At 40.0% G+C, this 20,874-nt stretch overlaps 2 protein-coding genes across 2 annotated transcripts; one reads left to right on the top strand and one right to left on the bottom strand.

The window, feature by feature from the left end:
• Positions 1-1,206: 1,206 nt before the first annotated feature.
• Positions 1,207-2,037, bottom strand: LOC136503797 (NDR1/HIN1-like protein 1). Its single transcript, XM_066498762.1, has 2 exons — positions 1,790-2,037; positions 1,207-1,656 (listed from the first exon to the last, which is right to left on the bottom strand). Exons 1-2 carry the CDS (start codon positions 1,994-1,996, stop codon positions 1,207-1,209), a joined length of 657 nt encoding a protein of 218 aa, XP_066354859.1. The 5' UTR covers positions 1,997-2,037.
• LOC136503799 (uncharacterized) lies at positions 2,012-16,863 on the top strand. The gene is made up of 5 exons (XM_066498763.1): positions 2,012-2,227; positions 14,656-14,784; positions 15,200-15,256; positions 15,724-15,813; positions 16,606-16,863. Exons 1-5 carry the CDS (start codon positions 2,012-2,014, stop codon positions 16,726-16,728), a joined length of 615 nt encoding a protein of 204 aa, XP_066354860.1. The 3' UTR covers positions 16,729-16,863.
• The last annotated feature ends 4,011 nt before the right edge of the window (positions 16,864-20,874 follow it).

Raw genomic sequence — 20,874 nt, forward strand, 5'->3', positions numbered from 1 at the left:
AGCGAGTGCACCCGACACGCGAGCGCGAGCGGCGAGACGCGCGGAGCGCGGCGAGCGCAAGGAAAGTCTACGCTCCTGCATGCAAAACTAAATGGAGACAACCAACTACGTGATGCCACCTAACAGCTCAACCCACCTACCAGGAAGCATGCATGCAGGGAATCTTTTGTTGATTCGAAATGAAAAAATGCGATATCTTCTAAACCACATATCCGATTTTAGATTTGTTTGAAGTAGGTTGTTGAAAAAAAATATGCTTAACAAGATGAGATCCATGAAGGCTGTATTTGATGAAGTTTTTTTTTTCAAATACGTAATTGCAATATGTTGTACTATGAGTTGCAAGCACTTCTACAACATAATTGCAACTTGGCTGTAGCGTATTTAGCACCGGTTGCAATGAAGATTGTATTTGATGAACTTTTTTTTTAAATACGTAATTGCAATATGTTGTACTATGAGTTGCAAGCACTTCTACTACATAATTGCAACTTGGCTGTAGCGTATTTAGCATTGGTTGCAATGAAGGTTGTATTTGATGAAGTTTTTTTTTCAAATACGTAATTGCAATATGTTGTACTATGAGTTGCAAGCACTTCTACAACACAATTGCAACTTGGTGTAGCGTATTTAGCACTGGTTGCAATGAAGGCTGTATTTGATGAAGTTTTTTTTTCAAATACGTAATTGCAATATGTTGTACTATGAGTTGCAAGCACTTCTACAACACAATTGTAACTTGGATGTAGCGTATTTAGCACTGGTTGCAACCTAGTTTGTAGATGCACCTGTCCAGTTGCAACCCCAGTTAGTACTGGTTGCAACTCGTTACTATACAATTACTACTAGTTGCAACAAGTTACTACCCCGATTGCAAAACCAATTACTACTGATTGCAACTAGTTACTACTCAATTGCAACACAGTTGCTACTCAGATATGATTGCAACTCAGAATTGCAACTTGGCGTGATTATAGTGACCAGATGCATATAATACACAGAGTTATAACTAGTTGCAACTAGGTGGTAGACAGAGTTGCAATCGGTAGTACATTGACATGCAACTCGCTTAAAGGATAAAAAATATATCCATATTGGATCTAGTTTTGCTCAGAATATTTTTTTTGAGTCGGATGCAACAAACAATTTGTCAATGGGAGAATTATGTATTTGGCACTGAAACAAATCAGTCTTCTGTATTTGGCATTAAAAAAATTTGAACTTTCTTATTTGGCACCAAGTTGAAATTTCCTTCCCTAGATAGCACTGCTGTTCATTTGGGCTAGTAACGGCGACAAGTGGCTGATAAAATGACATGAATGCCCTCCTTTGCAGCGTGGGGCAGATGACGAAGAGGTGGTAGCCGCCTGAGACCCAGCTGCCGACCTTCCACTTGACGCGGCCCTCCACCTTGACGTGGAGCAGCACGTAGCCCGCCGCGATGTCCTGCTTCATGGCGTCCGCCACGTACTGCGCCATAGGCACGGCGTCGCCCGACATCACGGGGGACCACACCGACACGTCCTTGTGGCCCTGGTAGATCGATGGCATCGACACCGGCACCGTCACCGGCTCGTCGCGGTACGTCGTGAACGCGTCCAGCGTCTTGTAGTACACGCCCACACGGTCGTTTGGGTTCCGCGACGCGATCGTCACCTGCGTCGTCGTCGTGGTGCCGGCCGGCAACTCGGCATGTACCGTGCGTTAGTTCATCCTCCGGCCGTCACAAAATCGGCCGGGGGTGGCCAAATGCATGCATCAGACTAGCTAGCTAACACGCTGTGCGTACCTGGAGGTCGAGGGAGAGCGCCGGGTCGCTGAGGTCGATGGACCGGAGCTGCACGTCCTGGAGGTAGAAGGACGGCTTGGAGGGGTGCAGCGCCAGGTAGATGACGAGCACGATGAAGCCGACCACGGCGAGCGTGAGGATGCAGGCGGCGATGGCGCCGCAGCAGCGGTGGAGGATCCAGTCGCGGTGGTGCTTCTCCTTGCTCATGGCGAGACGAGACCGATGACCTGCTGTCCTGCTGAGGTGCTGGACTGGGACTGGGAGCTCAGCTGGCTAGCGAGCTTAGGACTGTGCGCGCATGTGCTGGACTGGGACTGTGCGCTTAGGACTGTGTGCTGGACTGGGACTGGGAGCTCAGCTGCCTTGCTACTAGCGAGCTTAGGACTGTGCGCGCACGTGGTCGGAGATGAGACGAGCTGCGTGCAGAAGGGTATTTTGGTCCTTCTTAAAGAAAAGTGTCACGGTCAATACAGTCAACTAACGAAATATTGCCCCAAATGAACGGCAGTGCTATTTAGAGAAGAAAATTTCAACTCGATGCTAGATAAGAAAGTTCAAAATTTTTAGTATTACGTACGAAAGACTGATTTGTTTTAGTGCCAAATAAATAATTCTCTCTTTATCAATCGGGGTTACGGTTTAGGAGAAAATTTGTTTCAAAGATTCGAACCAACAAAAAATTCCATGCATGCATGTATTCGCTTGGGCGCGCTGGTTGCTCCAAGTTGGTGCGCCTGCCGGCCTGGGTGCATTCTATATACAGGATGCACCCAGATGTATTATAGCAAAACAGTATATATATATATATATATATATATATATATATATATATATATAGTCGTTGCAGTAATAATTCAAAGGCACGAACTAAGCTTGTGGAATCTGGACAATATATCATAATAGAAAAGTTTATAATGATAGCCCCTCGAGCCTGGTAGGACGTACATGAGAGAAAATTACATTACAAGTTTATTACATGCACAACCGTACAACATGTATCGGGCGATACATGGTGACCCATACATGCATGGAAAGAGGTAGTGCAATGCTAGTAGTAGGACATCCTCTGATATAGTAAGCCATCATGCCGGTGGGGCGGCTGAACCACAAATAAAATGCGATTGAGAAGAAGTAATGGGAAATGGAAACATGCATGGATCATCATGCATGCATGCAGCAGCGCATGCTTCCTCCGATCCCGCGGCCGGCCGAGCAGGACCAGGCACATATAGTACGGAGAGCTAGCGAGCGAGGGCTGCTATTGCATGCATGCACTCACCTTTATTCTCTGCAATACTAACGATAATAGTAATGTGGAAGTAACATTATTAGGCCTTGTTTAGTTCGCGAAATTTGGATTTTGGGGCTACTGTAGCACCTTCGTTTTTATTTGGCAAATAGTGTCCAAACATTGACTAATTAGGCTTAAAACGTTCGTCTCGTAATTTCCCACCAAACTGTGCAATTAGTTTTTCTTTTCGTCTACATTTAATGCTCCATGCACGGGCCGTAAACATTCGATGTGACAGGTACTGTAGCAACTTTTTGGATTTTGGGTGGAACTAAACAAGGGCTTAGCAGGCATTCGATCCGAATAGTCCATGCATTCTCAGGTGCATGGCACGAGTTCCTGGGCAGTGCAGGCGTCGAAGCAAGTGGCCACGCACCCCTGGTGCATGCCAGCGCCCCTTGAGTGTCACAGCTAAGGCCGCCGTTCGCGCAGAACCCGGCAGCAAAGTTAATGCACGGGCCATGGCAGGCGTCCGAACAATAATCAAGCACGGCAGTCACAGGTGAGGTCCCCATGGACAGCAGGACCAGCAGGACGAGGGCACTTATGGTGGCCATCTTCATCGCGGCGGCACGAGAAGCCATTGAGATCGATGTGGCTAGCTAGCTATTAGTGTCTAGAGGACGGATGGGCGTGATGGATATATGGAGCACGCAGGTGAAGTGGTCTGCTTTACTTTGATGATGATGCCCATAAGCTTTGGCCGGCCGAAGCTATTTATATATAGGCAGCAAAAACCTTTAACAATACATATTGGGTATAGTACACTAGCCAGCAAAGCATGACTCACCTCCTCATACGTGAAGCATTGACCTTGTTAAATTAATTAACATGCATGGATGCTGCTTAATTAATTTTTGCTTCGAGTTGGGAACAGAGTCCTTTATTGTTGTTTTTTTTTCTCTCTCCCCGAGGCCACTTTATTACAAGTTGAATGAACATGAGCACAATCTATTTACTACATGCATCCCTTAGTCCTGTGATCTGTTCTTCACATTAATTCATGCAATATAATCCCACTAGTTCAAAAGGTATCCACGACTACAGAAAACATCTATATAGTACAGCTTATTAATGCTTGTGTGCAAATGGATGATTTTGCAAAGGAGCAGCAGCACTGGCACATGATAAAAAGCATTTTTAGAGGCGGGCCTTTCCTATTAACAGATGTTAGTGGCCTGATGACTGCCTCTGTCAAACAATCTATGTTAATGGCCCATTCGCAAAGACCGAGACTACATCGGTAAATTGATTAAGAGAGGTAGACACTTCTTAAAGCGGACATGTTATTAAGAGATCATGCATATATTTCAACCCATCATGACCTCTCTATCTCACGTCTTCGCTGCCCAGCACTACACTACACTACACATTTATTCTTAACTTTGAACAGGATGCTATGCTATCGTTGTTTTATTAACTTTTAGAAATCTTGTAATGAATATTTTAGGCCCTAGATAATTTTAAATGAAGAGAAAAGTTTTAACTATAAAGTTTTATATATCGTCGAGCACTACAATTTTTGGGATAGAGTGTGCCTCCATCTGAAACTGTTTGAAATTCTCAAAAAATTGAATCTCAATCTAATTATTTTCAAACGAATATTTAGGACTATAAATGTTTTCAAATTAAAAAACTTACCAACTCCAAAGTTGTAGATTACGTTGTCAGCTACGTCTTTGGTATATACATCATATCAACATATATATAAAGCCGTTAGCAAATTATAAATTTTTAATTTCAAAATCTTAGAACATAAACCAAATATTTAGGAAATCTAAATTACTTGATAACTACAAAGTTACCAGTTGAATCGATCAACATGAGCACAATTTATTTACTACATGCATGCTCCCTCCCAGCTTAGTCCCCTGATCTGTTCTTGAGATTAATTCATGCAATAATATAATCCCACTAGTTCAAAAGGAAGGTCTCCACGACTACAGAAAGCATCTATATATATACGGAGTAGTGCAACTTATTAATGCTTCTGTGCAAATGGATGATCTGCAAAGGAGCAGCGCTGGCACATATATAATAAAAAGCATTTTTAGAGGCGGGCCTTTTGTAACACCCTAAAATTGCTCTTTTTGAAATAGGGTTAAAAAGATTTGATTTTGTATTTTTGTGCTCATGAAAACATAGGAAAATAATAATTTTTCATTAAATTAAAATTTATCATAAGGTAGCAACATGTTTGTGCATACATGCTGCTGCATATTATTTTGTATTGTGTGGTTTGAAACCAAGCTCCAAAATGATTCAAATGGATTTGAAAATGGATTTGCAAAAACATTTGAAATAAAAAGAAAAAGGAATTTCTTTTTCCCTCCCTCTCCCTACCTGCCATTTGGCCCGCTCAGCCTTGCTTCCCCTCGCGGCCCAGCTCCGCTCTCCAATTCCGCGCGGCCCAGCTTTCCTTCTCCCGCGCTCTCGCCCTTGGGCCAGCCCAGCAGCAAGCCCATGCGCGGATGCCGCCCTCTTCCCTCTCTCCTCTCTCTCTCTCCCGAGTCGGCCCGCGTCCCGTGCCACTAACAACCCGGGCCCGAATGTCAGAGGCGTCTTCTTCCCCGCATCGTCCCGGAACTGGAATCTGCCGCGCCCGGAGTCCACCTCCGCCCTGACATCACCGATTGGCGTGCACCCCACGCCGCTGCCCTCTTAAATACCGAGCCCCCGCACTACGTCGCCTCCCTACCGAACCCATCTCAAGCCGCCACGCAGCCATAGCCCTAGCGCGCCGTTTAGATCCCACCAAGAAGGAGCTCGCCGCCGCCGTGCTCGCCTAGCCGCTCCACTGCCACCGTAAGCCGATCCCGAGCTTCGCGTCGAGTTTGCGAAGTCGCCGTGCCCCTTCTTTCTTCTTTTCTCACTCTGGTTTGCTCACCCTTGCTGCCGTTGTTCATCGGAGCTCGCCGTCCGCCCCGCCGCGCCACCTGTCACCGTAGTCCGGCCGTCGACCACGAGCAAGGCCTAGGTGAGGTCTCCATCGTCCCCGCTACCTCCCGGTGTCATCGGTTTGTGAAACCATGGCCTCTAGGGACCTAACAGTGTACGCCGGCGAGCTTCTCGCCGCTATCAATGGAGGAACCGCCGTGCCAGCACTGTTTCGGACGCCGGTCGTTTCCCTCTCCCTCCCTGTTTTAATCTGCACCGTCCACTTTAGATCCAACAGTCCAGATCTCATCGTACCCCTTCGCCTGCTAATTTTGCATAAGAGCCCCCCACAAGATTTTAAGTTCCAACCCGCAGTCCATGGCATATTCCCAGAATACGTTTTCCTATTCTGAAAGCGTACTTTCCTTCTAGTAGATTCAAAGTACGTTTTCATCTATTTACAGTTTTGTCACTAGCCTTGTTTAGGCCATGACTTCTTCATTTTAACTCCGATTTGACCCGTTCAAGTTGCGTTAGATTTGTAATTGCGTAATTTATATGTTCATCCTACTGTTAAATATATTTTCAACTTTTGAAATTTGAGGTTAGATTCAATCTATTATTTTATTAAAGAAAATCTTGTTTAATTCATAACTTCTTCGTTATAGCTCCGATTAAAGTGTTTTTCGCGTCTGTGTGTTCGTAATAACGTGTAGAACGTCTTTAAAACCTTTTTACTTGTTGTTTATTATGTTTGGTGTAATGTTCTAATTTAGTTCTATTGTTTGCTTCGTGTATGATTGCATGGATGTTTGTGTGGTGCTTTATGAACATGTCCAGTCGGTGAGCTATACGTGGTGAATCAAGAAGCAGATTTTTGAAGATTTGGACTAGAAGAAGATCAGAGTTTTAAGGCAAGTATAGCATGGGATCTTCCTTGTTGTCCTATACACCTTTAATCGTTTAATTCATATGCATGTGTCTACCTTGGCAACCGTAGTAATTTTCCTAGCCATTTAATATCCTGGATTCCTTGTTACCTATGGGGTATTGCATTGGGTAGTATGATGCTAGTGCTCAATTAAAGACCATGATCTTGTAACTTGACTAATGGATTATGCAATAAACACTAAAAGATGCTTTTTAGCAACATGGAACAAGGGGGCTAGAGCATTGGACTATTTTTATAGTGCTCTAGATTCCTCTCCCTAAGGATTTATCTGTAAGTGATTATCCGGGACTTACAGTACAACTGTGAGAGCCACATGGCTCTGGCTTTAGCTCAGTATGAGGACCTTTTCTAGCTTGTTAGATGTTACCTTTATGGCGTAAGAATGGCTTGACGAATCGGGTATAGGACAGCCTCTACTCTTATGTGTATAAGATGCGTGTCATTGTGCCATTCGACAGGGGGTTCCTATATCTGTTTACCGAGTGAATCTAATGGCCCTAACTTGTTAGACGAACTTTTAAAAGGCTTCATAGTGAACCTTGCCGACCTTCCTTGGTAGTGGGTCAAGAGGCTGATCACCTTGGGCGAAAGGGTAAATCACGACTCATAGTGAAAGTGTACAATCTCTGTAGAGTGTAAAACTGGTATATCAGCCATGCTCATGGTCATGAGCGGCCTTGGAACCCTTACAGAATAGATGATGGACACTGATGGTACTGATGATAAAGATGCTCACTAATGATTACTGTTTATGCTATTATTATTCATGTTTACCTGATCATGTGTTTACATGGGCTTGTGATAAATTTGTTGCTACTCGATTGCTAAAATCATGACTCATTAAAAGCTAATCGCAGTTAAACCAGTGTCAGCCTTTTGAGCCTCATGAACCCCATGTTATATTTGTTGAGTATGACATGTACTTACGCTTGCTTTATTTTTCAATTATTTGGATAAAAATCCCGAATGTGTACCAGATTGCTAGAGTTTGGAGGAATTAGGCTTGTGATCAACTAGTCAGTTGTCCCTGTGGAATTGGGGTCTTCACCCGAGGATCGGAGTTGTCTTTCTGCTGTTTGCTATCTAAGGTTATATTCTTTATACTAATTACGTTATATTAAGCATTGTCTATTGATATTACCCTTATTTGTAACTATATGTGAGATTTGACTTCCTGGACTCACATATGGTGTGTATCTGGTTTTGTTCTTAAAACCGGGTGCTACACCTTTTCTATTAATAGATGTGAGTGGCCTGATGACTGCCTCTGTCAAACAATAATCTATGTTAATGGCCCATTCGCAAAGACCGAGACTGCATCGGTAAATTGATTAAGAGAGGTAGACACGTCTTAAAGCCAACATATGTTATTAAGAGATCATGCATATATTTCAACCCATCATGACCTCTACTGGCCTCACCTCTTCGGTGCCCAGCACCATACTACACTACACATTTATTCTTAACTTTTTTAACAGGATGTTAAGCTATCGTTGTTTTATTAACTTTTAGAAATATAATCTTGTAATGAATATTAATTTTAGGCCCTAGATAATTTTAAATGAAAAGAAAAGTTTCAACTACAATTTTTGGGATAGAGTGTGTGCCTCCATCTGAAACCGTTTGAGAATTTTCAAAAAATTGAATCTCAATATCTAATTATTTTTCAAACGAATATTTAGGGCTATAAATGTTTTCAAATAGTAAAAAACTTGCCAACCGCAAAGTTATAGATTACGATGACAGCTACGACTTTTGGTATAGATCATAGCAACATATATATATATATATATATATATATATATATATATATATATATATATATATATATATATATATAGGCTTCGGTTTGGTCGATCGGTTAGCCCACCCTCCTCCCCCTCCTATCCCATCTTCCTTCTGGTTGCCAGTTTTGGAAGATCAATTGTTCATCTGAATGAAGAATCGGCGAGTCTTCTTCTCCGACCGTATTCGAAACCGAATCCGTTTAGAGGGGTTAAGATCTGTCCGTATCCGAGTCTGGATATCCAACATTCGATACCGTATCCGTATCCGAATACTCAAATCGCATATTTATGATGTCGATATCCAATCGTATCCTATCCGACATAGTTGACACTATCCGTATTCGAATTCGAATCCGGACAGAAATATGAAAACAAATGTAATATCGGTGATATCCGTCCGTATCCAATCCGTTTTCATCCCTACTTGGAGGCATTGCTAAGGATTTTCAAGTCCAACATCTTCTCCGGCTGGATGTATCGTTTTCCTTATCTTGCAAAAGCTGTTGGTTTCATGGTTTACCATGGTCTTTTTCTTCCTCTGGGGCAATGGAGGCCCCAATTGGTCTTTGGAATTCTCCCGTAGGAAAGACGAACAAGCAGCTGATTGGACTTATGTTGGTAAAAATAAAAAATCTTTTGCAGAAGTTGTTAAGCACTACTGCAGAATTGAACATCACTGTCGGCCTTATCACTGCCGGATTTTAAAAAACCGACAGTGATAGCCCATCACTGCAGGTGATAGGACCAATCGACACTGATATTCGGGTCTTCACTGTTGGTTCATATTACTGTCGGTTTTAGCCAAAGACTGATAGTGAGATTGGGTCATCACTGTCACATTTATGAAACTATAAGAGGGATATGTAACATTTGTGAACAATGTTACTACCACTATGTCGGATAAATAAATGATCAAATGACCAAAATAAAAGTTGTAGATCTTGGAAAGTTATTAAACTCTGTAGTTGACAACTTTTTGATTTGAAATCATTTTATAAGGAAAACTATGATTGAATTTCTAAAATTTGAAATTCAAATTTTGTAAATGACCTCGGACGGAGAAACTACCAAAATAAAAGTTGTAGATCCCAAAAAGTTATGACAATTTGTAGTTGAATACTTTTTTATTTTAATTCATCTTATCAAGGAAAACTACGTTTGAATTTAAAAAAAATTTAAATTTGAATTTTTTAAATGATCTCGGATGGACAAACAGCAAAAACGAAAGTTGTAGATCTCAAAAAGTCATGAAACTTTGTAGTTGACAACTTTTTTATTTGAAATCATCTTGACATCGAAAACTACGTTTGAATTTTTAAAATTTGAAATTCAAATTTTGTAAACGACCTCGGATGGAGAAACTACCAAAATGAAAGTTGTAGATCTCAAAAAGTTTTAAAACTTTGTAGTTGGCAACTTTTTATTTGAATTCGTTTAGGGTCCCAAATATTCATTTTAAAATCAGATAAACATAAAATGCCTAGGACGAAAATCTCGTCTGGACACAAGCAGCTTGCAGGTGGAGTGGTTAGGGGCCGAACATGCGAAGCAAGAGGTCAGGGGTTTGAGCGCCAGTGGCTGCGAAGCGTGCGAAAAATCATGTGACTTGTGACACGTGACCGTGTGGCTGTCCAGTGGGGCCTCTCCTAGAATTAAAAATTTTCCTTTTCTATTTTTTCAGCCTGTTTTTTGGATTTCCTGAAAAACAAGAACCGGCAGTGATGTCAATCCCACATCTCTGCCGGTATGCCACTGTCGGTTCAAAATCTGACAGTGAAGGGCGGTTTTGAACCGACAGTGATATCAGGATCTAGGGTAGTCCTCATCCGAAGTTCGCTCACACTTTCCAACGGTGTTTAATCGTTTATCCTATCCGAACAATTATACGGAGAATTTCTCTGCCGATCAAGATTTCAATCGTTTTCTTGGCAAAAGCGTTTCTGCATCAAAAAAACATCAATGGAAATCTTAGAACATAAACTAAATATTTAGGAAATCTAAATTACTTCAAATCAAAAACTCATTAACTATGAAGTTGTAGTAGATCATATTGGGAACTACAACTTGGTATAGAGTATGTCAACATCCGAGCTCATTTAGAAATTTTAAATTTAAAATCTATGAATTTGAATTGAACTTTTCGAACTCTAATCAGTTTCAAATAAAAAAACATTTCAACTACGAAGCTGTAGATCACATCAAGCTACACAATTCTTGTATGAATGCTCATCTCCAACTGAGTTCATATATGAAAAATAACTAAAATTTTATTCGAGACAACTATTTCTAGAGGTAGCATTAAAGTGTGCGCCGCCTCTGGTAATTAAATTTTAGAGATAGCACCCTAAGAAATCCCGCCTTTCAAAATAGCTATTTACATATGTGGTCATCTTAGGAAGCACGCCTCTATTACTTGATTAATAGAGATGAGTGTTCTAAGCTAATTGTCTCTATAAATAGTCGATTATCAGAGATGGTCAACTTAGCATGTCTGTCTCTCTAAATAATCAAAATAGGTGTGCTTTTGCCTAGAGCTCGTCTGACCATTTTAGAGGTAGCTCAAAAAAATGCCCAACTATGCTAATATGGAGATCTGTCTCCAAAAATACAATTTTGTAATTGTGCGACCAAACAAAAAGAATAAATCTGTCCACATCGGAAAATTAATATATTTTCCACGGGTGTTTCAGTTAAGAGATGTTCTATGGTATATATTTTTCCTGAGGGGTAATTGATGTAATATTTAATTTCCTTTACAATTTCAAAACAACATTAAAAATGGGATTGCACACAACTACTTCTAAGCCGGCTTTTGATATACATAGCTATCCATTGATAGCCATGAGGGAAAACTGGTATCACTCCAAAATATGGATGTATTTAAAACTAGGATATGAATCCTTCACCAAGACTGGCCTAAGAAAATAACACTACGATACTATGCATTGGGTAAGTTGTGTCGTAATTGCCATGACAACGTTGGAAACAATGATAGGATACAAGATACAAATGCATTGGGAATAACCTTAGAGAGTGGTTTGATCAAGTCTTAAAAAATAACATTTAGGTAATATATAAAATCAAATTTTGTAAGTAATTATTTCAAATACAAGTGTAATAAACATCAACTTCACGTCAAAAAAACTATCTGTAGTAAGCCCTTGTTTAGTTCCACCCCAAAATCCAAAAAATTGCTACAGTACCTGTCACATCGAATGTTTGCGGCCCGTGCATGGAGCATTAAATGTAGACGAAAAGAAAAACTAATTGCACAGTTTGGTGGGAAATTGCGAGACGAACGTTTTAAGCCTAATTAGTCAATGTTTGGACACTATTTGTCAAATAAAAACGAAGGTGCTACAGTAGCCCCAAAATCCAAATTTCGCGAACTAAACAAGGGCTAAAATAAGAGAGTGCCAAAAAGTTGTCCTGCCGGAAAAAAAATATCTTATTGCGATTTTAGACAGAGCAAATAGACACTTAATTAATTTGATAGATGCCGCCGACAATTGTGACTTGACATAGTAGTTTCGTCGCTGAAGCGATGCATCTGCGAACCGACATGGAAATGGAAGATAGTGATTTCTTTTGCAGGTTCACTTTCTTTTTTTTTATTAGTGACAGCCTGAAAACGAGCTTAATTAACTAGTGCCAACTGGAAGATAAAGATAGAGCTGGAAAATTGTTTAGCGGGTACCCGGCCTGATTCATGTACGCCGTAACACGAGATCTGCCGCAACACGTGATCCCACAGAGTTTGCGCTAGAATCAATAAAATACGTACACCAGGGTCAACCGAATCGATCGTCCCGTTTGGATCCAAGGTATTTTAAGAATTTAGTTTTTTTTTAAATCTCACAATCGTTGTTCACGTTCAAACAAACTATATTGTTTGGATAAAGAAAAAGCTTTATTTCATCTTTTGCACGAGGTCTAGTATTCATCAAATGGGTAGAATCGTCAATGGAAAAAATAAAACCATTTTCAAATAACCAAAGAAACTTTATTTATTTTAAATTGTTTATAGTTGTACTTGCAACATCATTTAATTTAATTTGATGGATCCGAGGCCAGCATCTCGCAACTAGCTAGTTAGCGACCGAAACCATTGACCAACTTAGTAGAAATAGAATATGCACCGCGCGGCAAGCGTGCTTAGCTCTCAAACAAACAATATCGATGAAATAGACACTACGCGAGAGGCAAAATTCCCCGAGTGTCGCTGGCTTCCCCGAGTACTAAAAATCGGGCACTCGGAAAAGAGAATCTTCCCCGAGTGTTGCACTCGGGGAAGAATTGCACTCGGGGAAGAGAGGCTTTCCCGAGTGCCGCAGAGATCCTGGCACTCGGTAAAGAGCAGCACTCGGCAAAGGCCCTCTTCCCCGAGTGCAACACTCGGGGAAGATCGACACTTGGCAAAGAAACATGTTACTTAACGGTCCACCCTGCCCACGCTGTTAAAACTTAAAAAAAAATCTTCCCCGAGTGCCTTTTCTGGCACTCGGGGAAGAGGCCCTTTCCCGAGTGTCAGAACAGAGCACTCGGGGAAGAGGCTGCCTTCCCCGAGTGCCAGGGAAGGCACTCGGGGAAGATTTTTTGTTTTTTTTTTGCCTCATTTTTTTGTGAGGCCTTCCCACATTATTTAAAACTCCCTGTTCAAATTTGGGACAATTTTGACTTTTTTTTGTTATATTTCGTTAGTTTTTTTCGTTTCGTTGAATTTTTTTTTGCATACTTCGAATTTGAACTGCAGGTGCATGAAATAATGGAATTTGGTGATTCAAAAAATTATATTAATGATATTTGGTGTATGTTGAGGCCTTATCCAGGAACTCGCATAAAATGTCGAGCATCTTGTTGACGTAACACGACGAATAACTTGCGCGAAAAGTGTTTTTAAATTATATAAAATCCGAACGAAGTTCGAAAATCACGAAACTTGTCTGGGCGTCGTGTTATCGCATGTAGACGCTATGGTAAAAAATCGATAAGGTTTCGAGCAAGTTGCGACGTCGGATGCCTAAAACCCAGACATCTCCGCATGCTTATACAAGTGATCACATGCGGAGAAATCTGGGTTTTAGGCATCCGACGTCGCAACTTGCTCGAAACCTTCTCAATTTTTTATCATAGCCTCTACATGCGATAACACGACGCCCAGACAAGTTTCGTGATTTTCGGACTTCGTTCGGATTTTATATAATTTAAATACACTTTTCCCGCAAGTTGTTCGTCATGTTACATCAACAAGATGCTCGACATTTAATGCGAGTTCCTGGATAAGGCCTCTACATACACCAAATATCATTAATATAATTTTTTGAATCACTAAATTCTATTATTTCATGCACCTGCAGTTCAAATTCGAAGTATGCAAAAAAATTCAACGAAACGAAAAAAACTAACGAAATATAACAAAAAAAGTCAAAATTGTCCCAAATTTAAACAGTGAATTTTAAATAATGTGGGAAGGCCTCACAAAAAAAATTAGGCAGAAAAAACAAAAAAAACAAAATTTCTTCCCCGAGTGCCTTCCCTGGCACTCGGGGAAGAGGCCCTTTCCCGAGTGCCAGGACAGGGCACTCGGGGAAGACTTAAAAAAAAAGGCCCAGCAGGCCTTATCTAAACCTAACCGGACACCCACCCGGCCACCCCACACCCGCCCGCAGCTCGCCCCCCGCGCCGCGCGCCCCCGCAGCCCCCCGCCGCCGCTGCAGCTCGCCCCCCGCGCCGCGCGCCCCCGCAGCCCGAGACGGCGGCGCGGCCCTGCCGGCGCGCCCCTGTCCCTGCGCGTCGGGGCCCGTCCGGCCGGCGCGCCCCCTCCCCGGCCCCTGCGGCCGGCCCCGAGGCAAGCCGCCTGGCGCTCCCAGCCCCGGCCCCGAGGCAAGTACTAGATTTATCAAATTGCTTTCTTCATTTTCTGTTGCCAATTGTGACTAATTACGACATGACTTTGCAGGGTTTTTTCGGGTTGTATCAAGGTGCTAGCAATCACGAGGAGCTGCATAATTTGATGAAAGCAACTGTCATGATCCGTAGGTTGAAGAAAGATGTCCTTTCACAGTTGCCTGTTAAACGTAGACAACAGGTAGCCTTGTGGGGTTTTTTTATAATCAACATAAGAAATATACATTAATTTTATTCTGTAAATTAGAAACATTCGATCAGTTCAAATCTGAGAATCTGTCTGTAGTAAATTTGAATTTTGTTTAAATCAACAGTTAAAGGTTCCTTTGATCACTAGCATAGACCTTTTGAATCAGTGCCTCATTCGTAATTGTTTTCTGAACCTTTCTATGTTGGCTATATGCTTGTTTCTTTGCAATGCTTAAACTGTAACATTGAGAAGATCTGTTGATTCTTTTTGACGATCTTGCACAGTGAGTCAGTAAGATAACCTTTAGGATGTAGCTTTTATGTGAGCTTAGTTCCTGTTATACTGATATTTTTCTTGACTACACACAGATCTATGCTTAATCATTTAATTTTCGTCAACCTTTCAGGTCTTTCTAGATTTAAGTGAGAAAGATGTGAAAAATGTCCGCGCTCTGTTTATTGAGGTATTATCCATTTTATTCTTTGCCTGCAAATCATATATTGTAGAATATGAGAACACAACCAGTTTTAGGTAGCTAAACCTATCTGCATTTCATATAACCACATTATATGGTATCGTATGTAATTGTTTGCACCAGTGAAGAACTTTCACATGGCGTACTGGTTTAATCAGCAGTGAGTTATATGACTGTAATTTAACTAATCAAAAGGTACAAATTGTGAAAGCTAACTAGTTATTTGTTCTCACATTGTTCTAGAAAGTAAAGTTATTGTTGGAATTTTTTCCTTTGCAAGTTGCTATGGTGCTTTTGAAAAGTCTAATCTTCATTTTTTTTATATAAACTCAAACAGAGGGAAAGTATGTATTGCACTTAGTTTTCTTGCTGTACCTCTGCATGAATGCATCAGCACAACCATTGAAGTTACAATTTTACTTTAAATAATTCTGAAATGGTGTGCATTTTGTTAGTTGGAGACTTTGAAGATCAAAATTGACTCCTCTGACTCCAAAGAGATGATCGACTCTCTCAGATTTGCTTACCAGAATATTGTCAATAAGGTAATCTGAAAGTGCACCCCTTTATGATCCTATATACACTTGGTTGGTATTATTTTCTAAGTATTTTACTTTCTTAGTTACTAACTTACTATAAACCAAGACATGTAACTCTGCTAAAGCTGAAGTGTATTCTTACCATTTTTGAGGTACCCTTATCTTGGCATGTGTAGTGACTTTTAGTTATAAAAGTTATAAATTCTGCATCTTTCCAGTTCAAGGTTCTGTTGGCTTGTGGCATGTAACTGAATTAGCCAATTTAGTAACTCCAAATTGTAGTTCTAAAATCTTTGGAGAGGTTATTTGTTCATTGGAATATCCATGTCAATTTTGTCGTCTTTCTTTTCCGCTCTTCTATGTGGTATTGTGGTGAAGCTCAACATTGAAATCAGGAGCATATTCCTTTCTATATTAACATATTAACATCATATTCAACTTTTATTATTTGCACTTGGTTTGAATATTGATTCATGTTATTCATTTTTCTGTCATTTAGCTTGGGCAGCAACAAGGTTAGGAGATCCCAGCAGAGCTGCTTGCACCACCACCACCATATCGTCGAGAGTTTACTCCGGTGAGTATGAGTACGGATGTTTTACTTTCTTTGCTCATGCTTAGTGTCAAACCTAGTGATGGCCTTCGTGCCGGATTTGTTGATGTCGTGCCGACGTTTTTCTTGCAGGTTTTGGAAACCTCCCCATGCAGGGGAGGTGCTGCCGAAATTTTCAACTTTTCTTTACACTCCTTATATTTTTATCTTAATCACTCACGTGCAATCTCCTCTCTTTTTTGCAGCATCAATCGGGGGCGGCGTCGAACCATGTCGAAGGGTCGCCGGCATCGCACGTCGGGCCATCCCCACCTGGACCGTCGCCGGGATCGCACGCTGGGGCGTCCCACCCCTCACAGTCGCCGTGAGCCGCCTTCGAAGTCGTTTTTTGTATTGAACTTGTGAACTTGGAATAGTGTGTACTTTTGAACGTGTGGTTTGTAATATATTGTGGATTTCGGACAAATTTGGTCGTTTGTGATATATAAATGTGGTTTGTGATATATTGGTGTTGATTTATGGTTTGTGATATATATATATATATGCTTTGTTGTTTACATGGAAAAGCAAAAAACAAAAAAAAAAGAATTTTAGAGGTGGCTTCCCCGAGTGCCTGTGCTGTGGCACTCGGGGAAGAGGGATTTAAAAAAAACAAATTTCTTCCCCGAGTGCCTGAACTGCAGCACTCGGCAAAGAGTATTAAAAAAAATTCAAAAATCTTTCCCGAGTGTTGCACTCGGGGAAGAAAATCAAAAAAAGAAAAAAGAATACGACGTCGGCCGACGGCCAACGGCGTCAAGTCTTCCCCGAGTGCCAGCACGGCACTCGGCAAAGCCTTCCCCGAGTGCACGATTTTTGACACTCGGGGAAGGCAACTTTCCCGTGAGAGGATTAGCCGGAGGCTCTTCCCCGAGTGTTGCGCTCGGGGAAGGCTTCCCCGAGTGCAACTGGCACTCAGGGAATCCAGCAATTCCTGTAGTGAGAATATGCATATCGAAGTTACCTAGCGCAAGCCGACGATTTGGAGCATGGATATTAAAAAATTCTAAGGGTATAATAACATTGTTTTTTTATGTACGCCTAAAACCTGGGGTATTATAAATGTTCTTTTTAGGTACACCTGAAACCTAGTTTTTGTATGTACAATTATGACAGGTGAAACAGCATGTAGCCTAGGGTTTGTATGCGTGCATTCATACAGATGAGTGTGTATGTGTCTTAAGCGTTTGCGTTGTACCGTAATTTCAAAAAAAACAATAGTTATAATAGCATATAATATAATTGTTCTAATAAATAGAAGATATAACACGTCACTGAGCATTACTGCCACTAGTACAGAAATGGTGTTTGTCGATGCTAAAGATTTTTTTCACGGGAAGGCTCATAAAAAGCAAGCGCCAATAAAAATAGAATCATGGGCCCATGGCTATGAACAGTAGGTGGAGATACATCTCTACTAGTGGTTTGTTTAAGGTTACCGTCAGTAGAAATTCTCTATTTACACTGGCCACAGGTTTAAGACAATCGTCAATGTAAATTGGATTTACACGCTATTACACAAATAATTTTGCGAGGCACTGCCCAAACATTAACTGAGGCAGTCACAAAATCCAACCGCCTCGTAAAATATTTAAGGATTTACGGAGACAGACGTTTTTATTTACGGAGGCGGTCACAGTTCACCGTCTCGCAAAATGAATTTACCGAGGCAGACATTTTATTTATAGAGGCGGTCAGAAATGTCCGCCTCGGTAAATCGATTTACCTAAGTGGTCAACAATATCCGCCTCGGTTAATCGATTTACGGAGGCGATCAAAAATGTCCGCCTTAGTAAATTAATTTACGGAGGCACGGATGTGTTAAGATGTCCGCCTCCATAAATAGTTATATCAAAATATAATTTATAATTTTTTCATATGAACTCAGATAAAGACAAACTTTATATCAAAATTATAGCTCTCGACGGATCTACAACTTTGTAGTTGAATTTTTTTTAATTGAAATTATTTAGGGTCCCAAAATATTGTTGTAAGTTCACATATTTTCAAATTTGAAATTTAAAATTATAAGACAATCTCGAATGTTGACATGGTCTATAGGAAAGTTATAGTTCCCAATACGATCTACAACTTTGTAGTTGAAATTTTTTTAATTTGACGTCATTTAGTGTCCCAAATATGTGTTCTAAGTTTATAGATTTTGGTAATCAAAATTTAGAATTCCTCAATAGTCTCGAATGTTTACATAGTTAATATCAAAGTTGTAGTGGCAGATCTGAGCTACATGTTTGATGGTGACAAGTTTTTTATTTGAAGTCGGTTAGAATCTCAAATATTTGTTTTAAATTCATATATTTTGAGATTCAATTTTTTGAATATTTCAAACAATCTCGGATGGAGATAAATCCTATACCGAAGTTGTAGTACTTGACAAATTTGAGTTCATTTAGTAGCCAAAATATCCAATATAAGATTACGAAATATTTATGTAAAAAGATAGCATATTATTTATGATAAAAAATGAGTGTGTGGTGTAGTGGTAGAGAGATGTTGCTATTGAATAGTAGGTCGTGGGTTTGACTCCCCAAAGTTGCAAGTTTCTTGATTTTTTGGGTTTTTTTGGAAAACATTAATGGAGGCGGGCATGTTAAGGCATCCGCCTCGGTTAATGGGACTAACGAACCTTTAGACGGAAGCAGACGCTTTGCCCGCCTCCGTTAACCCAAAACGACCGCCTCAAAAAAGTTTTTCTGTAGTAGTGACACTAGCGGATGTTATCAGTGTAAATATGTTTACGCTGGCGGTTTTCTTAACGTGCCGCTAGTACTAATAATTTGAAATAACTTTTGTGAGTTTATCAAATGACCTCGGATGGAGAAATGGTCTAAACTGAAGTTTTAGTAGTAAAAAAGATATGCAAGTTTGTACTTGACTATTTTTTATTTAAAATCTTTTAGGGCCTGAAAATTCTATTTTAGGATTAATGATTTAAAATTTAAAATTTTATATTTTTTTTCAAATGATCTCTGATGGAGAAATGAACTAAACCAAAGTTATAGTACTCCAAGAGATCTAAAACTTTCTAGTTAATTTTTTTTCATTTGAATGAGTTTAAGATCTCATATGCATTACAACAATATTTATTAAATTGAATACAAAAGGAATACATCAGCCACTTAGTCACAAGTGACTTTGACTTGTGATTTGCGGCCACGGTGGTTGGTTGGCGGGCCTCTCCCAAATAAAAAAATGCTATTTTTTGCTCGACTTATAAATTCTAAAAAACCATTTACACTAGCAGGTTGTGTAAGCATATCACCAGTTTAAATTATTTACATGGATAGTTCTAAACTGACGCGAATGTAACATCACCATTTTCATTGGTCTTTCACACTGACGATTTACAAAAATGCTAATGAAAATTCTGAAGTTGATGCTAGTACAAATGTTGTGTGCACAAGTGTATATATCCTATATTCATATAGATCTGATGCTAACTTAAAAGTATTACTCTTGGAAAAATATTGGTATATATATAGTTATTTTGCAAAAATAATGTGTATTCAATTGAAAAAAAATCAATTTAAGTCAAATGTAAGTAACTATTTCAACAACAAATGTAACTATTTCAAAATAAAACTACAAGTAACTATTGCAAAAATATCCTATATATATACAGTTATTTTACAAATCAAATTCTAAGTAAGTATTTCAAATACAAATGTAATAAACATCAACTTTATGTCAAAAAATTATGTGTAGCAAAATAAGAGAGTGCCAAAAACTTGTCCTGCCGAAAAAAAAAATCATATTGCGATTTTAGACAGAGCAAATAGACAATTAATTTGATAGATGCCACCAACATGGTGACTTGACATTTTTTAAAACGAGTTTAACCCCTGCTTTTAAGAAAGCAAATGTGATACAAATCATCTGCTGGGGTTGCCAGCTACAAGACATGACATAATCAGAGGACCAAAACATCTAGCACTCGAAGCTTACTGATAACAGAAGACACAAGAGCTAAAGCTCGCAGACATCAGTAGAGACTAAGACGCTAGGAGTAAACGCTTTCAGGCATCCTAGGAAAGACTCCTTCACTTGCAGCACACGGCGTCTGTCCTCCTCCTTAAGAAGAATGCTCCATTTCTGCATCAACAAGACTGCGACATAGATGACATCAGTAGGGGTCTTAGGGAGGCTTTTCTCTATCGCCATCTTATTCCTGGACGTCCAGAGAGTAACACTCAAAAATTTGCTCCTTTTGAAGTAGATGTAAAATGAGGTAATTTTGTATTTTTGTGCTCATAAAACATAGGAAATAATTTTTTTCATTAAAATTAAAATTCATCATAAGGTAGTAACATGTTTGAGCATACATGCCATTGCATTTGATTTATTTGGTTGGGTGGTTTTGATTGAAAATTCAAAATGGTTTAAATTTCTTTTGCAAATGAAATTAAAAATGGCTTAGAAATAAAAGAAAAGAAAATTTAAAAATAAAAGAGTTTAAA

The sequence above is a fragment of the Miscanthus floridulus genome, chromosome 14 (genome assembly GCF_019320115.1).
Source record: "Miscanthus floridulus cultivar M001 chromosome 14, ASM1932011v1, whole genome shotgun sequence".
NCBI lineage: Eukaryota > Viridiplantae > Streptophyta > Magnoliopsida > Poales > Poaceae > Miscanthus > Miscanthus floridulus.

What these genes read in the sequence shown, in the direction of transcription:
- LOC136503797 (XM_066498762.1), bottom strand. Translation starts at nt 1,996, where the DNA reads ATGAGCAAGGAGAAGCACCACCGCGACTGGATCCTCCACCGCTGCTGC. An exon ending in CGCTCTCCCTCGACCTCCAG is followed by an intron (nt 1,657 to 1,789) that starts GTACGCACAGCG and finishes ACGACGACGCAG; the next exon opens with GTGACGATCGCGTCGCGGAA.
- LOC136503799 (XM_066498763.1), top strand. Translation starts at nt 2,012, where the DNA reads ATGACCTGCTGTCCTGCTGAGGTGCTGGACTGGGACTGGGAGCTCAGC. An exon ending in GCGTGCAGAAGGGTATTTTG is followed by an intron (nt 2,228 to 14,655) that starts GTCCTTCTTAAA and finishes ATGACTTTGCAG; the next exon opens with GGTTTTTTCGGGTTGTATCA. An exon ending in TCCGCGCTCTGTTTATTGAG is followed by an intron (nt 15,257 to 15,723) that starts GTATTATCCATT and finishes GCATTTTGTTAG; the next exon opens with TTGGAGACTTTGAAGATCAA.